The sequence below is a fragment of the Gallinula chloropus genome, assembly GCF_964237585.1.
Source record: "Gallinula chloropus genome assembly, chromosome: 4".
Classification (NCBI taxonomy): domain Eukaryota; kingdom Metazoa; phylum Chordata; class Aves; order Gruiformes; family Rallidae; genus Gallinula; species Gallinula chloropus.
Window position 1 is genome coordinate 37,679,055 of NC_140088.1, and position 16,839 is coordinate 37,695,893.

Genomic DNA, 16,839 nt, shown 5'->3' on the forward strand with positions numbered 1-16,839 from the left:
TGCCCCTCCCTGGCCTCACCCCCTTATTGTAGGGGGCCAGGCTGCGAGTGCAAGAGCCCCACCCCCAAAATTCCCTTAAGCTCAATAAAACCTCTCCGAGCCGTCAGCGTCGCCCAAGTGGGGCCACAGAGCCCCCCCCCCCCAACTCCCCCTCCCCAAAACGCCCTGCCTCATCCCCGCCACCCTCCCTGAGCCTCCCAACCACACTGGGCTGGCACAGGGTGAGGAGCAGCCAAAGGCAAAAGGGCACCCCCCCTCCCTCCCCGGGCCAGGCGCCGGCTCTTGGGATCGGAAGCCATGACACAGTTTGTTAGCCAAAGCGGGCTCATTTGCGCACTGCCTTCAGCCGGGTTTGATGCTTTACCTCCCTCTTCGGGCTCGGTGGGAGCGGGAGGTTGATAACCCCCATCTCTGGGTGGGGGGGGGGCGAGGGTTGTGCCCCATGTGGAGACACCCCCCTTCATCCTGCCCCCACCCCAGCTCTTCCCTCCCACCTCCCTCCCATTATTCCCACCCCAGGCACGTTGCTGAGGAGCTGGGCAAGGGCCAGGCAGTGCCCGCCCAACCCTGGGTGGGGGGATGCTGACCCCCAGAGAATCCCCTTGCAGCCAGGCTGGCTCAGGATCCCCATGAGCCCTGTGCCTGGTGCTGGGGTCCCTGGGGTATAAGGGCTGGAACCAGCACCAGCATCCCTGAGGTGCCGGCATCTCCCCATTGTCTTCCCCCCGCATCCCTGGGTTGCTCGTGCTGGACCCCTGCCCCTTTCCTGGGGCACGGACCCACCTGGGAGCCCCACAGGTTTTGGGGGATCCTGGATGGGGTGAGGGTTACACATCCTGTGGGTCCTCCTCACCACAGTGGATGTGGGTCCTGGCTGGACCGCGGTGATGGCGCTGGGTGCAATGTGACACATCCCTCCTGCCCATCCCCTGTCCCCGGCAGGTGACACCGGTGGCTGAGGACCCGCACAAGGTGACAAGGGGGTGGCCAGCACATGGTCACCCCACGATCCGGGGATCCCCCACCCTCAGTCTTCCTGCTCCCCCCCCCACCATCACCCCCATGGCACCCACTGCCCTTCTGCCCCTCCTGCACCCGTGGGGTGCCCCCAATGCCACGAGCCATCCCTTGGGTCAGGGCGGGGGGCTGCAGACAGCTGGGAGTCCATTTGCCCCATCGCCATCACCCCCATGCCTCCCCCCATTGCCCCAGCAGGCACATCTCCACAAGCATTAATGCCACCCCACCGGGGTGCCAAGCCCCCCGAGGTGCTCCATGGCATCCATCCATCCACCGTGGGAATCTTCATCACCCCATCCACCCCCTCCCAAAAAATATATCCCCCGGGGTGCTTGTTCACATCCATGCCACCTTGGGGACAAGCCACCCGGGGACAGGGTGGCAGCCAGGGGGCAGGGGGGCTCCCCCAGCCACCACCGTCCCCCTTGAGAGGCTTTTGGACAATCTGGAGCGAAGTCATACTACTGCTGCCACAGTAATAACGACGCTTTTAGGGACATTTGTATTTTTATCACGTTCTCTCTCTTTTTTTTTAACATAAAAGAAGAGATTTACATGCCCCGGGGAAGGGGCCAGAGCCGAGGGGTCACCAGGTCAGGGCAACCCCCCCCCCCCCCGCCCATCCCCCCTGGCAAAAGCTGGGCATCCCCCAAACCAGTGGGAAGGGGCAACCCGGGGAGGAGTGGGGTGGTGTCTGTGCCAAGCTGGGTGCCCACCCGTCACCCCTCGAGCACCCTCACTCCTGCGGGAGGGTTTTCGTGTCTGCAAATCGGCTCCCCCCACTTCTCCCCCACCCCAAAACCCGGCTCCAAGGGGGGGGCTTGTGTGTTCATTTTTAACTCTAGAGCTCTTAGCCGTTCTCTTGTTCAGGTATCTCTCTTCTTCATGTGACGGTAACATCCAACTGGTGTGTAAAATACAGAAACAACGGGGAAAAACAACAATGAAAAAGACAAAAAAAAAGTTAAAAAAGACCAAAAACAACAAAAAAAAAAAAGTGGAAAGAGAAAAGGCCCCGAGCAGCCAGAGCGAGGGGATGCCCGGCTGGCAATGCCGCCCCGCTGCCCGTGGGGGTGGCCATGGCCAGCAGCCCCCATTTCTGGCAGAGGCGGGGGGCTGGCGGCACAGGGAGGCTGGGGGGGTGAGGGCCGGGGGCCGTGGGTCGGGGCACCTTCTTTGCAGAATCCTATTTTTGGGGAGCGGGGCCCCTCGTTTTCTGGAGGCAGCCCCTGTTCTCAGTAATAAAGGACAGTCAGTAACTGCCAGTGTGCCACATCTCTGGGATGGGGGGGCAGAGTGGGGGTGGCTCCCAGGGTACCCCGGCTGCTGTGCCTGCAGTGAGCGCAATTCGGAGAGGGGCGGGGGTCATGGGGTCACCTGCACCTGTCTGAGCATCCCCCTGGCACTGGACATCCCCCCAGCACCGAGCATCCCCCCAGCACCGCGCATCCCCCCAAAAACCATCCCCCCCAGCACCGAGCATATCCACTGAGCAGCCCCCCAGCACCAAGCTTCCCCCCAGCACTGAGCATCCCCCCAAATACCATCCCCCCAGCATCAAGCATCCCCCCAGCAGTGAGCATCCCCCCAGCACAGAGCATCCCCCTCCCAGCATTGAATGTCCTCCCAAATACCACACCCCCCCCAGCACCAAGCATCCCCTCAGCACTGAGGATCCCCCCAAAACACGGAGCATCCCCCTCCAGCAGTGAACATCCGCCCAGCATCAAGCCCCCTACCCAGCACCAAGCACCCCCCAGCACAGAGCATCCCCCCATGACCTCCCCCAAGCACAGGATGGGGGGGCACAGAATACAACCGAAAGGGTCCCTGCAAAGGGAGGGGACAAGGAAAGCCACCTGGCCAACCTGCAAGGTTGCAGGGTCCAACCTGATAATGAGGGCAATTAATGAGGGCAATTAATGTGGGTCCATTAAGAGCACCCTTGCAATGAGCCCTTCCTTTGGAGGGAGATGCTAGCAGTGCCTGTGCTGGGAGGTGGTTCTTGGGAGCAGTGTCTACCTGGATTTGGGGTCTCCATGGGATCTTTGGGGTCCCCAAGTGCCGAGGGACAACGCTGGCAGCCCCAGCCTGCTCTGGGTGACACCATGCTGGAAGGGTGAGTCCCCATCCCAGGGTGGGGGGGGTGGGGGGGTGGGTCTTGGACTGGTGGCCCTGGGAGGTGATGTGCTGGGAAGGGACCAGAATATGGCTCTGGGATGGGGGGGCAGAAGTGGGAAGCCGTATTCAGGGCAGGTGTGGGGGGCATGTGGCTGCCGGTGAGCCTGGGGTGCTGGCTCGGGTGGTTGGGTGCTAAATAATTCACCGAGCCTTAAATAAATAAGAGAAACTCCAGCCGCAGGGATGGCAGGAGAGCTGTGTTCTCCATGCCCTGGAAGAGCATCCCTCGGGGTCTGCCTTTCGGGTGCCGGGATGTGGCATTGGAGGGACGGGAGGGGGACGAGGTGGTCCCCTGGCCGCACCCTGCACCCCGCGCGGGCTCCGGTTTGCGTCTCGTGGAGCCAAACCTGGACCTTTTCAGCAGCGACAGCGTCGATGCCCCCGAGCCTGGCTGCCGCCGGGGCTGTGGCACGGGAGCCAGGTCTCCTTCCTCCCCTTACACCTCCGAACACAGCCACACAATAAAAGGAAACCATAAATCCGCCCTGCCCCGTGCAGCGATTCCGGCCGCTCGGAGCCGCGGCGGTTGCCCGGGCCGGTTCCTTTGTGCTTGGCGGCCAGCGGGAGCAGATGGGAAGAGTCAGCGTGATCCCAGCTGCGGCGAGGCCACCACCGGCAGCACGCGGGGCCGGGGGAGCAGGCAGGGCTATATATAGAGACCGACGCAGGGATGATGCTGCGCTGCGCGCACACCTCGCCCGCCGCCGGGCTCCAGGATGCCCAAAATACCTGCGTGTGGCGGGGAGGTGTGAGGTTTCTGCTGACTGCGGCAGCTCCCGGCCCTGGCGTCACCGCAGCGATTGCCACTGGGGCCATGCGAGCGCCGAGCCCAGACACCCCCCCCCCCATCCAGCTCTTCGTCCTCAGCCGGGATGGGAAACCCCCGGGAGAAGGCTGCGGGGAGGCAGCACCCTCTCTCCCCGGTGTCCCAGCTCATCCTGCCCTCTGCTAGGGCTCACACCCCCGGGGAAGACGGGTAATTACCGGCTAATTAGCACCCCAGGGTGATGGGGTGACCCCTGGGAGCTACCCGCTGCTCAGCACCCCGGGGCGCTCCTCTGGCTGGATGGACAGAGGGACCAACAGCCTGTGCCCCGCCCCAGCCCCAGGCAGACCCCAACCCCATGGGGAAGAGCGAGCTGAGCTCCTGGCAAACCCCAAATCCGCCATCCATGATGGGGAACAGGAAGAGTGCCTGAGTTACCGGCACTGATGAGCCCTGCACGTCCCAGGGATGAGGATGCTTCACCAAAAATACCCACAGTTCCCATGGCAGAGTGGAAAAAGCCAGGCAGCACCTGCCCTGTGAGCACCGGAGAGGATGTGGCAGGAGCGCTGGCTGCCTCCCAGCCACCGAACCCAAAGCCCTTGCAATTAGAAGCGGATGCGTGGTCTGAAACCTCCAGGCGAAGCCCAAACCCGCTGAGGGAGCACTTGGAGCCGGTGTGGCGGAGCTCCTGGCCACACCGGGATGGAGTGGGGGGACAAAACCAGGACTCCCTTGGATGTTAAAAATCAGAGGAGGTGGTGGTCTGGCGGCCAGGATGTGTTGCTGTGTGTTGAGTGGATCCCGGGCGGCCGCTTCCCCGCCGCAGCCCCCCCAGAGAACAGACCCCATCACCTCTCTGACGCCAGGTTGTCTTGTGCTTTTTATTGCTCGAGTTTGGTACCGGTGGAGCGCGGCAGGAAGGACGGAGGTGCCTGTTCTGGGGCAGACAGCTGGGGCTCCAAGCTTGAGACAGGCAGGTCTTGTGCCCTGCTGGGGTTTCCGTGGGCTCCTTTCCAAACCTGACAGCTGAGAGAAGACTGGCTGAGACCTTCCTCTCTCTCCTAGCCCAATTCTGGCAGCAGGACAGGGGCGAGAAGGGGTCTATGCTGTGGCTCTCGAACCATCAGGGCAGAGAGCCACTTTTCCCCCATCCAAGGCACCCTGTGGCTATGTGGGATGCTCCAAGGTGGGCTTGTGGCTCCTGACGGTGACCCACAAGCCCCGTGGATCCAGGCAGCAGCTCTTTCCTGTCCCAACTGTAAGATGCTGGTTGTTTTCCTTTGCCTGGAGGCTGCAAGCTTCCTTCTTCCCCATGCCCAGCTGGGAGACAATGGTCCGTAGGAGGCCGGCGGAGGCTCCCCACCCCTCTGCAGTGCATCCCTGTGGGTATCTGGCTGCAGCATGGTTGGCTCACGTTTCCCCCGGGGAACCCGGCAGCGCTGCAAAACCGCCCTCCCCGTTTTCCAGCAGTGGGGAGCCATCCCCAGGGGCCACCACCGGTGGGGCCTCGGTGCCCTCCTCCTCCTCTTCCTCCTGGTGCTCGAGGCTCTGCAGGCGCTCTTGCCGTGCCTCCATGTACTCCTGTGCCCCGTCGCCCACCAGCCGGACCTCATCCCCAACGCAGGGCGGCTGCCGGACCGGGTTGTGGTCGTAGGAGAGGAGGCACAGGGCAGAGAGGCAGGTCAGGTCGGGGAAGTGGGCGATGCGGTTGCGGTCCAGGTCGAGGACGCGGAGGTGAGCCATGCGCAGCAGGGCCGGGGGAAACTCCTCGAAGCGGTTCCCGTAGAGCCAGAGCCCCCGCAGGCCGACCATGCGGGGCAGCCCGGCGGGCAGGCGGGACAGGCGGTTGTCGCCCAGCTGGAGGCTGCGGAGGTCGGGCAGGCGCAGGAGGGCGCGGGGGAAGCGGGCCAGGAAGTTGCCCTCCAGCCAGAGGCAGCGCAGGCTCTGCAGGCGGGCGAAGGCGGGCGGCAGCCCCTGCAGCCCGTTGCGGCCCAGGTAGAGGTGAGCCAGGCGGGGCAGGCGGCACAGCGCCTCGGGCACCTCCATCAGCTCGTTACCGTCCAGGGCCAAGGTGCGGAGGTGCCGCAGGGCCGCCAGCTCGGCGGGCACCTCCCGCAAGCCCGCGCCGCTCAGGTAGAGCTTCCTCAGCCCCCGCTGAGCCCACAGGGCCGCCGGCACCCGCCCGCCCCGCACCTCCAGGCGCTGCTCGACCCCCTCCGGGCCCTCGGCCTCCGCCAGCCGCGGCCCGCGGCCCGCCGAGCCGCCGCTCCCCATCCCCGCGGCGGGGGGCCCACGCCGTCGCCTTGGCAACCTGGGGGGGGCGGCCAATGGGAGGGAGGGGGCGGGGCCTGGCGGGAGCTACCTGGGCGGTGGGCGCGCCCACGGGGGTGTCACTCCCCCTCTGGCCCCGCCCCCGCCCCGATGTAGCCCCCCCCCCCGCCGCGAGGGCGGCATCTCCCGGAGGCGGGGGGTGGGTGGGGGGGAAGGGGTGTCTTCCCGGGACACCCCCCCCCGACGGGACACCCGTCGTCCCCCCCCTACCCCGCGCCCGTTCGCCCCCCGCCAAGCCTGTCTGCCCGCCCCCACGGCCAGCAGACCCCCAAGTGACACCCCTCCACACGCTCCCCACCCCGAGGGCTGCCCATCGAGGGGGACGGGTGGCTGAGGGGGTAGGGGGGCTCCTTGCCTCCCCCCCTCCCCGCCAAACCCCGGCCAGCCCCGCCTGGCTTTTCCCTGCCGCAAATCAGCTGTGTCATTCCAGCGCCGGAAAGCCGGGCTCGTACAGCCCTCCAGCGGCTGCCGGCCGGGCAGCACCCCCCCGTGTCGTGTGGGTGTGTGTCCCCCACCCCCAAAATGAGAGTTGTGGGCAGCCACAACCCCTCCCCGGGGGCTGGAGCTGGCGGGGGGGGGGAGGGGTGTGGTTTGGGGTGGCTGACACTATGCCCAAGAAGAGCGCTTGGGGGATTATTTCTCAGGGGAGTAGGGGCAAAGAATTGTGGGCTACTGCTGAGGGTGAGCCCCCCTGAGGTGGCTGATAATGGCCCCTAGCCTGGCTGGGCGGTGGTGGGTGCTGAAGCTACCAGGGCTGGGGGGCTGATGGAGCCCCCCAACCCCATCTCCTCCTGGGGTCTCCCCAAGCTCACCTGGTGCTGCGGAGGACAGGGTGGGAGGGAAGGGGGGTCACACACTGGCCCTGGTTAGCGGTGAACCCAAGGGGGTGAACCCCAGCCTTGGGGACTTGGGTGCCTGCAGCCCCTGGGATGGGAGTGAGATTGGGCACCTGCCATGGGGGGGGAAGCAGGCAGGGTGCCGTCACTCCTCAGGGTGCTCCACCACTGCCCCGTGGTGCCAATGGCCATCTTCTGCAGGACACGGGCGTGGGGACGCCCCTGTCCCCATCCCTGTCCCTACACATCCATGGCACTGCTGGGTACAGCCTGGGGAAGGGGAGCCCTACCTGTCCCCCCACGTCAGGGTGCGTGACGCAGGGATGAAGGTTTCCACCCGCCAGAGCGAGCTCGGATCGCGGCAACATGGCAGGAAGGAGGTGGCAGAAGCAGCAGGGTTAGCAGCCACAGCTTTATTCCTCATGCCCTGAGAGTCCAAGGGAGCCGCCGCCAAAGGAGGAGGGGGGAGACTGGATTTCCTCGGGACCCCATGCCCCTCTTCCACTCCAGGGGCTGGGGAGGGGGATGGCAGCACACACCCCGTTGCCGTCAGCGGGGTGGCTCAAAGAGGTACTCCAGGTCCGGCTGCCGCAGCCTCTGCTCCTTCTTTTTGTTCTTGGCAAACTCCCTCAGCATGGCCATCACGTCGTTCTCAAACTCGGCTGGCGTCGGCTTGGCTTCTGCGGTGAACACAGAGAGGGGCAGGAGGGGAGCGTCTCCGTCCCGTCCCCAAGCGCCCCGGTAGAGCGCTGGTCCTGCCGAGCCCAGCTCCCGCGGCGCCGGAGCGAGAGGCAGCCGCGCCGTGGTACCTGTGGCCCAGTAGTAAATGTCCCAGTCGTTGCTGGGCTCGTTGATGAGGCGGTCGTAGCGGTTCAGCTGCTGCTCGCTCATGCGGCTCAGGTTCTCCTTCGCAAAGAGGCTGGGGAGAGGATGAAGGAGGAGGAGCACGGGTAAGCGGAGGAAGGGCACGGGCCGGCGTGATGCTCCCAGCCGTGCCCGGCACCCGGCTGTCGCTGGGAGACACGGAGGAGGAGCTGGGCGCTAAGCGAGCAGCCCCAGGCCCAGCCTGCTCAGCCCTGACAGCCAACCGGCCTCGCCGCGCTCACACAGCCCTGCATTCCAGATGTCCTTCCCAAAGGATTTCAGCTCCAGAACTCTCCCCTGCCTTCAGCCGCCGCTCTCCCAGCTCCACCCTTCCCAGCGCTGAGGCCGCATCATCCTACACGAGTAAAGCTTCTGCGGTGACGTATCCAACGGCTCGGCCTTCTGTCCACCTTCTCTGCTCCAAGTGGCTCCGCGGCTCCTCAGGTGTTGGGAGGGCAGCTGCGTGCTACCCTGCCAGACCCTTCCCCCCCCCCCAACACTCAGGGTTCCAGCTCGTTAATCAAAACCCCGCGGCATCTTTAGGGAGCTGAACTACACGGCAGCGACGTCCGTCTCGACCCGCCTTCCTCCCTGAGCTCTCCAGGGCTGATGGCACCTCTCCGGTACAGCACACACCATCCCTGCCTGGGCGCAAACTGCCGGGGTGCTGTAGGGATCCCTGCCTGACGGCGGGGAGATGGGTGGCAGAGAAGCCAGGAGGGAAGCCGGGCGCCCAAGCACCTCACCTGAGCAGGATGCAGTTCTCCAGCATGCCCCTCTTCCGGCTCTCGTACAGCAGCCGGGCTCTCTTGGTCTGGAGCGGCTCGTCGGGACGCTCCTGCCAGGGGGGCAAAGGGATCTCCAGCACGTCCTTCCCCGAGTCGGTCGGGGAGTCGCCGCGGTAGCCGCGCTGCGGGCTCACCAGCCCCAAAACCCGCCGGCACAGAGCCCGGCTGGGCGAGGAGCAGAGCTGTGGAAGGGGACGGGGAGGAGGGCGTCAGGCCTGGCCGCCCCCGCAGCGGGCACAGGGAGATCCCCCAGCCCACCCACAGCCCCCCACCCCCCACACCGGGCACGATCCCACGCCGCTCCCCTCGGGCCCCCCAGCTGCCCGAGACCCCCCATCCCTCCCTCCCTCCCCGACCCCGCAGCTTCCGCAGGCCCCGCCGCCCCCAAGATCCCCTCCCTGGATCCCCCCCGGGCTCCCCCTACTCCCTCACCCCGGCCGCCGCCATGTCTTTTCCCGGGGCCGCTCTGTGACAGCGGGGCCCCCCCCCTCCGACTCTATGGTTGGACGATGGGGGCGGAGGGGGGGTGAGCAGGGTCCCGGGGCGGGCCGGAAAGGGGCGGCGCTTAATCCGGAAGGGGCGGGGCGCGAGGCGCGGCGGCGGTGAGCGCGGTTGGCGCGCGCGCTCGGGGCCTGCTGGCGGTAACGGGCGGGACGGGGCCGCCGCGGGGCTGCCGCGGGGCCGCTGCCGCCTCCCCACGCACGTCCCGTCCCCCGCCCCCCCCCGGGCCCCGCCGCTCGGCAGGGACGGGCCGCGCCGGGCCCGATATGGCGGTCTCGTCCCCGCTGGGGGGCGGGAACTGGTCTGGGCCTGGGGGGGGGGCCTGGCCCGGGAGCGGCAGCGGTGGGGGGGGAGGGGGGCGGTGGGGGGGTGTGAGGGTGTCCCCCGGGACCCTGGCGCTGGGGGCGTCTACCCCTAGTTCGGGGTAGAGGGGTCGGGGCGGGCCGTGAGCCCCGGGGGGGGGCGGCACCGGCACGGGGCTTGGAGGGGGGCGCTTAGTTATGCCCTGAGGGGAGCCCCCGCCCCCGGTGGGTGGTGAGGGCTGGGGGGAGGCGGAGGGGGACAGGGTGAGATTGTCCCGGGTGGGTCAGCGGGGGGGCACAGCCCTCTAGAGAGGTGAGGGGAGGGCAGAGGGGATGCGGAGCGGGTTCCCGGTGCCTCACTGACCCCCTGCCCCTGCCTCTCGCCCCCGCTGCAGTGCACCTTCTGTCTTCCTGCTCCGCCCCGGTCCCAGCCCGGGTTCTTTCTCCTGCCTGTGGAAATATGTCCGAGGGGGTCGATCTGATTGATATCTACGCTGACGAGGAATTCAACCAGGTGAGCCACGCGCCCGGGAGAGGATTTCCCTGTCAGGGGGAGAATGCTGCACCCTGCGGCAGTCAGCTCCTTAGCGAGGCAACGGAGTGGTTAGAGTGGACATTCCCACTGGCTGGAGCGAGCTGGGGGCAGAAGATGTGAGCGGTATTCCCAGGGAGTGGTGGTACGGTGCTGGAAAAGTCCTGATGGGGAACTGAGGGCTGGGGTCGTTCTGAAATCCTGGCGGCTGCTGCCTCGAGCCGTAAATCAAGGACCTTTCTGCAGGTTCCGCTGGAGGTTTGACACACAGACGGTCACAGGAGTATTTGGGAGGGGGATGCAGGGTTCAGAGCAGAACTTTATGCCGGGGCAGTAGCGAGTGGAGATCATAGGAGCCTGGTTGGAGGAGCAGGAAATCCAGAGTGGAAGAGGGACTGGCAGGGAACTGCACGGGGAGGGAGAGGACCCGGAGCGCCGAACCCTCAGGATCGCCAAGGCTGGGGAGCTGTGGCAGGGACTCTGCAGTTGGAGGGGTGCCCATGTGGTGCCACCTTGCCCACCCCAGGGCTGTCAGGGGGGACGCAAAATGACAGAGAGGGAAGCGGGAGGGGTGTAGCTGTTTGAGCAGCAGACTGTAAAGGAGTTTTGGGGAGGTGTGGGAGAGCGGGAGTGAGCGCAAGGATTCGGAGATTAAAAACTGCTGGGGGAAACCCGCGAAGGAGGAACGTTGATCCGCGCTGGAGAGCAAGGCTGCAGGAGCAACGGGGAGCAGATCACGCAGAGGAAGGGGTCCCTGTGAGCTGGGAGGGCTGGAGGTGAGCTGAGGGTGGTAATGGAGGCGGCTGGAGGTTCTCGGGCAAGAATATGCTGTGGGCTCGACCTTGTGGGAAGCAGCAGAATGCTGGGAATGGTGGGACTTACCTTGGAGCTGAGGGAACTGTGAGGTGCTTTCCAGGCCCAGGAGCTCTCCGCAATGGCGTTGGAGAAGGGCAGGGTCCAAGGAGGCTGTAATGTCACCGGAATAACGGAAACCTGATGGCAAACGGGGATTACAAAGCAACTGGCTCTGCCCGGACACCCTCTGGCCCTGGAATTCCAAAATTCCCTGGAACAAGCCCGATTCCCAGCGTGTTAACTTACCTGGTACCGTGCTGGCACCAAACCTTCATGTTCCAGTGTGCATTCGGCCTCGCTTTGTATGGTGTTGTGCAGGAGCAGAGGGCTGAGCTGGATGGCTGCAGGAGGAAGGGGGGAAGGAAGGCCTGGGCAAAGGAAACCTTTGGCAGCGGTCACGCTGAAGTTTGGGAGAGCAGAGGATAACGGGGACACCTCGTCCACAGCAAGGAACCCCGAAGGGAAGCTGCAGGAGTAGATGGGGCATCTCCTGTCAGGAGGAGAGCCGCAGGGAGCGAGCTCCGTGAGGTCTGTAACGGTGGATAACGGAGAGCTGGGAAGGCTCAACAGGGGAACTCTGGTGCTGTTTCATGGGTGCTCTGTGGTGACAGGATGGTGCTGCCTGTGCCTGGGGGTGGGTTTTCCCCGCGAAGGCTCTGTCCCCTGGGGCAGGAAAGGTAACTAGAGAAGTGTCGGGTGTCAGAAAGGAGCCACAGGAGAGCTGAGAGGGGCCCTGGTGTGACCTCGGGGAGCTTTGGGAGTGAAGAAGTGAAGCGGCGTTGAGAGGAGGCCGGAGCAAGCCCAGCCGCACAGTGGGAATCGCCGCGGAGGGATTCAACTGGATGGTTTCGGAGATGGGATGTGGAAGATCTTTGAGGCAGCTGAGTGGAGGGAGGTTTCCTCAAGCTGGAAGCTATCAGCAAGGCCACCGACTCCGACGTCTCGCTCGCCTTGGGCTGCACGTCGGGATTGGACACGCAGTGGGAAGATGCCCTGCCTGCCCCACGGTCCCTCCACCGGACCAGGGGCATCGATACCATTCCAAATCCCACGGCATGCCTGGGAATCACCCAGCTCTTCGTCCCAGTGCACCTCACGCGGCGCCGCGCTGGCTGGGGAGCGCGGCCACCCCATCAGGGTCTGAGCGGCAGCGAAGGCGTTTGCGGCACGAGAAGCCTCCTGCTGCCGGGCGTGCCGAGCTGCCGTTGGCAAACGCAGCGCGACGCTGAGGGCAGAGACCCGCGGAGCGGACTGTGAGTATCTCTACACCCTCTTCCTGCCAGGCTGTTACCTTTAAGAGGAGAGTGTGGGAAGTGGAACGGACCCGGATGTCTCTCAAAGCTCTCAGAGCTGCAGCATCCCAGATGCAGCGTGGCTGAGGCCTTCCAAAGGGTTTCTCCTCCAGCCCCCCCTCTTGTTCTTCTCGGCTTTCTGACATGTCTCAGCCCTTGGGCTGCGTCCAGCGGCGCTTGGTGGGGACCAGAGCGTGGGAGGAGGATTAAACAAAGCACTTGAGCTGTTTTGAGAAGTGAGTTCAAAACTTCTGCTCCCCGTCAAAATCCTCATCACCTTTTTCTTTCCCCCCCAGCTTTGTTTTGAACTGAGGGCTTTGCCAGAGTCCCAGCTCACCTTGGAAGCAGGTGGCGCTGTTGGAAGGCAGGGCTGTCCCCGGTGAGGGGCAGAGGGGGAACGGTTTGGCTTTGGCTTTTGGTGAGGCTTTGAAAGCTGCGGCCTTCCCCGGCTCTCCCCAAACGCACGTGGGAGCTGCGTGTTATCCACACACACCCCCCAACTGTCACGGCGTAGGGGATTGAACCACCTTGTGCTGTCCCTGCCTGAGGATGATGCCCAAGATCTGCCTTTGAAATCCCAGAATTCAAAATCTGGGAGTGGAAACCCCTGGGGTTTGGGGGAAGGGGAGGGTGGGTTATAACGCTGTGTCGCTCCCGCGGGACAGCTACTCCCGGGGTAGTTAGTAGCGCGGAACAATGCTCGACGCGCGCTGGATCCGGGTGAGCAATTAGTGTTTAAAACACCCATAGTAAACACAGCGCTCACCGCACACTCCGAATTAAATATAGCCCAGAACGGAGTGGGAATCGGCAGGCAGATTTAGGACACTGGAGTTCGCAGCTCAGAAGCTTCCTTGGTGGCTGGCTCGTGCCGTGAGCGAGCCGGCGCTGCCCAGGAGAGAGCGGAGATGCCGCGCCGGCATCTGCCTGCAGCTCCTACCCGGCTCTGCAGGCCCAAAAATGAGCGAGTATCCGCAGTGAGCAGGGTTTGAGGGGGTGTGTAACCCTTCCTCAGGCTGGATTTTGTGGAGTGTGTTCCTGCTGAGGAACGAGAGGTTCTTCCATTGGAGGTGTTTGGGTTTTCCAACCACTGAGCTCCCGGGCTTTCCCAAGGGCTGTTTCTTCCTGGGAGCCTCCCAGAGCAGCAAGTTGTGTCTTGCTCTGTTGCTCAGGAGACCCGATGTCCCGGTGAGACCCTGTCCTCTGCTGGCACAAAGGGAGGAAGGTTTGTGGTTGAATTTCAGGGGTGGAAAATCAAGCCAGCATGTGCCACCGGTGGGATAAAGCCTGGTGGCTCTGCTTCCTGGGGTCTTGCGCTCTTTATCTACCTCCTGATGCGGAAAAATACTCTGGGGTTATGTCAAGCACCCCGTTGCCGTGTCCTTGGGGCACTGGAAATCATCCTTGGGTGGGGAAAGGGAGCAGCGACCCCGACGTTGTGGGGCTACTGGTCAGGGAGCCGGGTAGCCGGCCCACGGAGGTGCAGGAGGGATTTCCATGCTGCCCAAGGAAGGAAGAGCTGGAGGCAGCGATGGATAAGGCAAGCGAAGGCCGGAGGCATGCCTGCGGCACGGTGTAGTTTGGCAGGACAGTGCTGTGAGAGGGCTGCTGAGCCAGAGGAGGGAGGTGGGGGATGCGCTGGGAGCTGTCTCTGTGAAAAGGGAGTGGATGGGGCTCTGGGAAAGGGCTGGCTCCTTAGAGATAACAGGCACCGGATCAGTCTGCCACTGGGGCAGTGATTCACCACCTTGTCCTGGCTGCGAATGGAGCAGAGCCGAGCGGTTTGGGGGTTGGAGCCCAAGGAGCTGAGCAGTTTGGGGGTCGGAGCCCAAGGAGCCGAGCAGTTTGGGGGTCAGAGCTTTGGGCTCGTGCGGCTTCGGAAGAGCTCGTTAGGCGCTGGCTTGTCCCAACCTCTGGCGTGGTGGTGACGCCAGGTGGCTTGTAAGTGTCTCCCATGGCAGTTTGTGGCCGGCTTTTGCTGGGGTGGGCGGGCTGGAGGACTCCAGCAGAACAGGATGTCCCTCCAGAACCCCCGCTGAGGTTTGTAACAGGCCCCAGGTCCCCTTCAGAGCTGCGGCTTGAGCCCTGGAGTGTTCCCTCTGAAGAGGTGCTCACAGTCTCTCCCCTGGCAGGACTCTGAGTTCAGTAATGCTGATCAGATGGACCTGTACGACGACGTGTTAGCCGCCAGCTCGCAGCCCCCCGAAAGCCGCACCGCCAGCTCGGAGCCGCCCCCAGAGATCCGCCAGGAACCGTCCCCCAAACCCAACAACAAATCTCCCGCCATCCTGTACACGTACAGCGGGCTGCGCAACAAGAGGGCCGCCGTCTACGTGGGCAGCTTCTCTTGGGTGAGTGGAACTGGCTGCAGATTGGGGCAGGGGGCCCTGCTGATCACCTGCCTGGGTTCTTTGGGTCCCATTGAGGTGGGGGGTCCTCCAGAGAGACTCCCCCCTGCCAGGGGCTGCAGGGCTCTTTGGGGGTCCTCCTTCTCTGATGTGGTGTCCCGAGCTGGGCTTGACCTTGCAATCCTCAGCAGGGCTAGGGCTGGGGGGGGATTTGTAACCCTGGGGGGCTTCAGATCCAGTTTGAGTCTGCCTGGCACTGATGCCTTGGGGGCTGTGTGGGTGAATCCCCTGCTCCTGCTGACAGATACAGGAACAGTTCTGGGACGGCTTTGTCTTCCCAGAGACCAGGGACACCTCTGGCAGCCTGTCGCAGGCTTGGGGTTGCTTTTAAACTCCTGGTAGGGGCTTCTGGGGAGGAGTCTGTACTTGAGTTCCCTGAGCTGGGGTTTGCTGGGGGGCTGCCAAGGGGCTGTGTGAGCTGATGCCGGTCATTCACTGCCCCCCTTTTTCTCCACAGTGGACGACTGACCAGCAGCTGATCCAGACCATCCGCTCGGTCGGTGTCTATGACGTTGTGGAGCTGAAATTCGCAGAGAACCGAGCCAATGGCCAGTCAAAAGGGTGAGAGCCCAGGGGCTCGGGGGGCAGGAACTGGGGGACGGGGGTCACAGCCTCCCTGGGTGTTGGGGAACAGGGGTCCCAGGCCCCCTGGGTGTTGGGGAGAGGGCAGAGGGCATCTGGTGCATCTCCCGGTTGGCAGAGGTGATCCACCTGGGGCTGGGATAGCAAAGCCGAGACTCGGGGTGGGAAAGGGATGGGTTGGAGGGGTATGACACCAAGCTGGGAAGGGCAGCAGGAGGTCGTACCAGTGGGGACAGGCAGAGCCCTGGGGAGTCTGGGAAGGGGTTTTCTCCCCCTGCCCCCATCCCCTTGTCTGGCTGACCGACCGAGCACTGGGCTTTCCCCACAGGTACGCAGAGGTGGTGGTCGCCTCCGAGAACTCTGTTCACAAACTCCTGGAACTTCTGCCCGGCAAAATCCTCAACGGAGACAAGGTGGAGGTGAGGCTGGCAACCAGACAGAACCTGTCCCAGTTCGAGGCGCAGGCTCGCAAACGTGAGTTGAGGCGAAGGCCCGCTGCGGGTTTTGGGGCTGGGGGGGTGCTCCACACCACCTCCCACAGATCCTCTTCCCCCCCCAGCCCGAGCAGAGCTGTCAGGCCGAACCCACAGACACCGTGGGGCGGGGCGGGGGGAAAACACTGCCAGGAATCTTTGGGGATTTTTGTTCCTGTTGCCACTGAGTCTGATTAGATCCTGACCCGAGTCTTTATGATCCCCTTTTAGGTGCTCACACACTGCGAAGATCCCTCGTAGCCTCCTCCTCCTCCTCTCCAAACTGAATGGGCTTAAGCTCTTCAGCCTACCAACATAGCTAAGACCCTCCATATCTCTTAGTAGCTCTTCTCTGGATCTCCTCCAGAATTTGTCCATCCCTGCGGAGGTAAGGTGCCCAACACTGGACGCAGTATTCCAGCTGGGGCCTGGCCCCTGGGCTTTCTACAATGGCGATAGGTGGTCCTCGCCTCACTCCGCAGCGATGTGACGCCCCAGCCCCGTGCCGGGGGGGCTCTGTGGAGCCGCAGGCACCGTCCCAGCAGGGGGAGCATGGATGAGGAGGTTTTTATTTTGACGGGCTGTGGTCACTGTAGACCCCGTGGCCTGTTTCACGTTGAGGAGAACCCTTCTTCCCAAGCGCCCTGCCTCAGTAGCTGTGACCTTTGCACCCTCCCTTCAGCTCCGGTGCCCATCACGATGCGCTGCTTGGCAGTGCCGGGCGCTGTTAGGCCGCATCCCGACCTGCCCTCGCGTGTTTGGCAGAGCAGGACGTGCGCTCCCTTCTCCTGTCCCCGCTGCGCATGCGGAGACCGAGCTTCGGTCCGTCCCCAGGGACGTCACCGTGAGCTCCCGGGAATCCGTGAGCTCCGTCGGAGCAGCAAGGCCTGGTGGGGAGCTGTTGCTCCCCAGAGGGGTCCAGGCAGAGGCAGTGTCTGCTGTCATACCTCTCCTGTCTCATTCTGGAAGCCTTTTGGACACGGCAGGGATTCCCATCCATCTCTTGGAGGGCAGATGGGCACCAAGTCTTCCTTCCTCGGGCAGCTCCGCTGCTGTCAGCTCTCGGGTTCTGTCCCCTCGTGTTTCTCCATGCTTGGGCCTTTCC

At 64.2% G+C, this 16,839-nt stretch overlaps 3 protein-coding genes across 3 annotated transcripts in view; 1 reads left to right on the plus strand and 2 right to left on the minus strand.

The window, feature by feature from the left end:
- Positions 1-5,380: 5,380 nt before the first annotated feature.
- LRRC10B (leucine rich repeat containing 10B) lies at positions 5,381-6,244 on the minus strand (the record flags this gene model as incomplete). Its single annotated transcript, XM_084264016.1, has 1 exon — positions 5,381-6,244. One exon carries the CDS (start codon positions 6,242-6,244, stop codon positions 5,381-5,383), a length of 864 nt encoding a protein of 287 aa, XP_084120142.1.
- Positions 6,245-7,548: 1,304 nt separating this feature from the next.
- Positions 7,549-9,329, minus strand: SDHAF2 (succinate dehydrogenase complex assembly factor 2). The gene is made up of 4 exons (XM_084262706.1): positions 9,222-9,329; positions 8,748-8,971; positions 7,947-8,056; positions 7,549-7,817 (listed from the first exon to the last, which is right to left on the minus strand). The coding sequence occupies exons 1-4, from the start codon at positions 9,234-9,236 to the stop codon at positions 7,687-7,689; spliced, it is 480 nt and encodes a 159-aa protein (XP_084118832.1). The 5' UTR covers positions 9,237-9,329; the 3' UTR covers positions 7,549-7,686.
- A 3,638-nt stretch (positions 9,330-12,967) lies between these two features.
- Positions 12,968-16,839, plus strand: part of CPSF7 (cleavage and polyadenylation specific factor 7) — a gene marked incomplete at its 5' end in the record, with an annotated part of 6,489 nt that continues 2,617 nt past the window's right edge. The window contains 5 exons of the mRNA XM_084263195.1: positions 12,968-12,991; positions 14,404-14,622; positions 15,137-15,240; positions 15,590-15,735; positions 16,417-16,490. Of these exons, the coding sequence (XP_084119321.1) occupies positions 12,968-12,991; positions 14,404-14,622; positions 15,137-15,240; positions 15,590-15,735; positions 16,417-16,490 (567 nt within the window). The remainder of the gene's footprint in view (positions 12,992-14,403; positions 14,623-15,136; positions 15,241-15,589; positions 15,736-16,416; positions 16,491-16,839) is intronic.

Bases quoted from the DNA above. Each gene is read 5' to 3' on its own strand.
- SDHAF2 (XM_084262706.1), bottom strand. The intron at 8,057-8,747 runs GTGAGGTGCTTG...TCCTCTCCCCAG, and splicing joins GAGAACTGCATCCTGCTCAG to CCTCTTTGCGAAGGAGAACC. The intron at 7,818-7,946 runs GTACCACGGCGC...TGTTCACCGCAG, and splicing joins CATTTACTACTGGGCCACAG to AAGCCAAGCCGACGCCAGCC.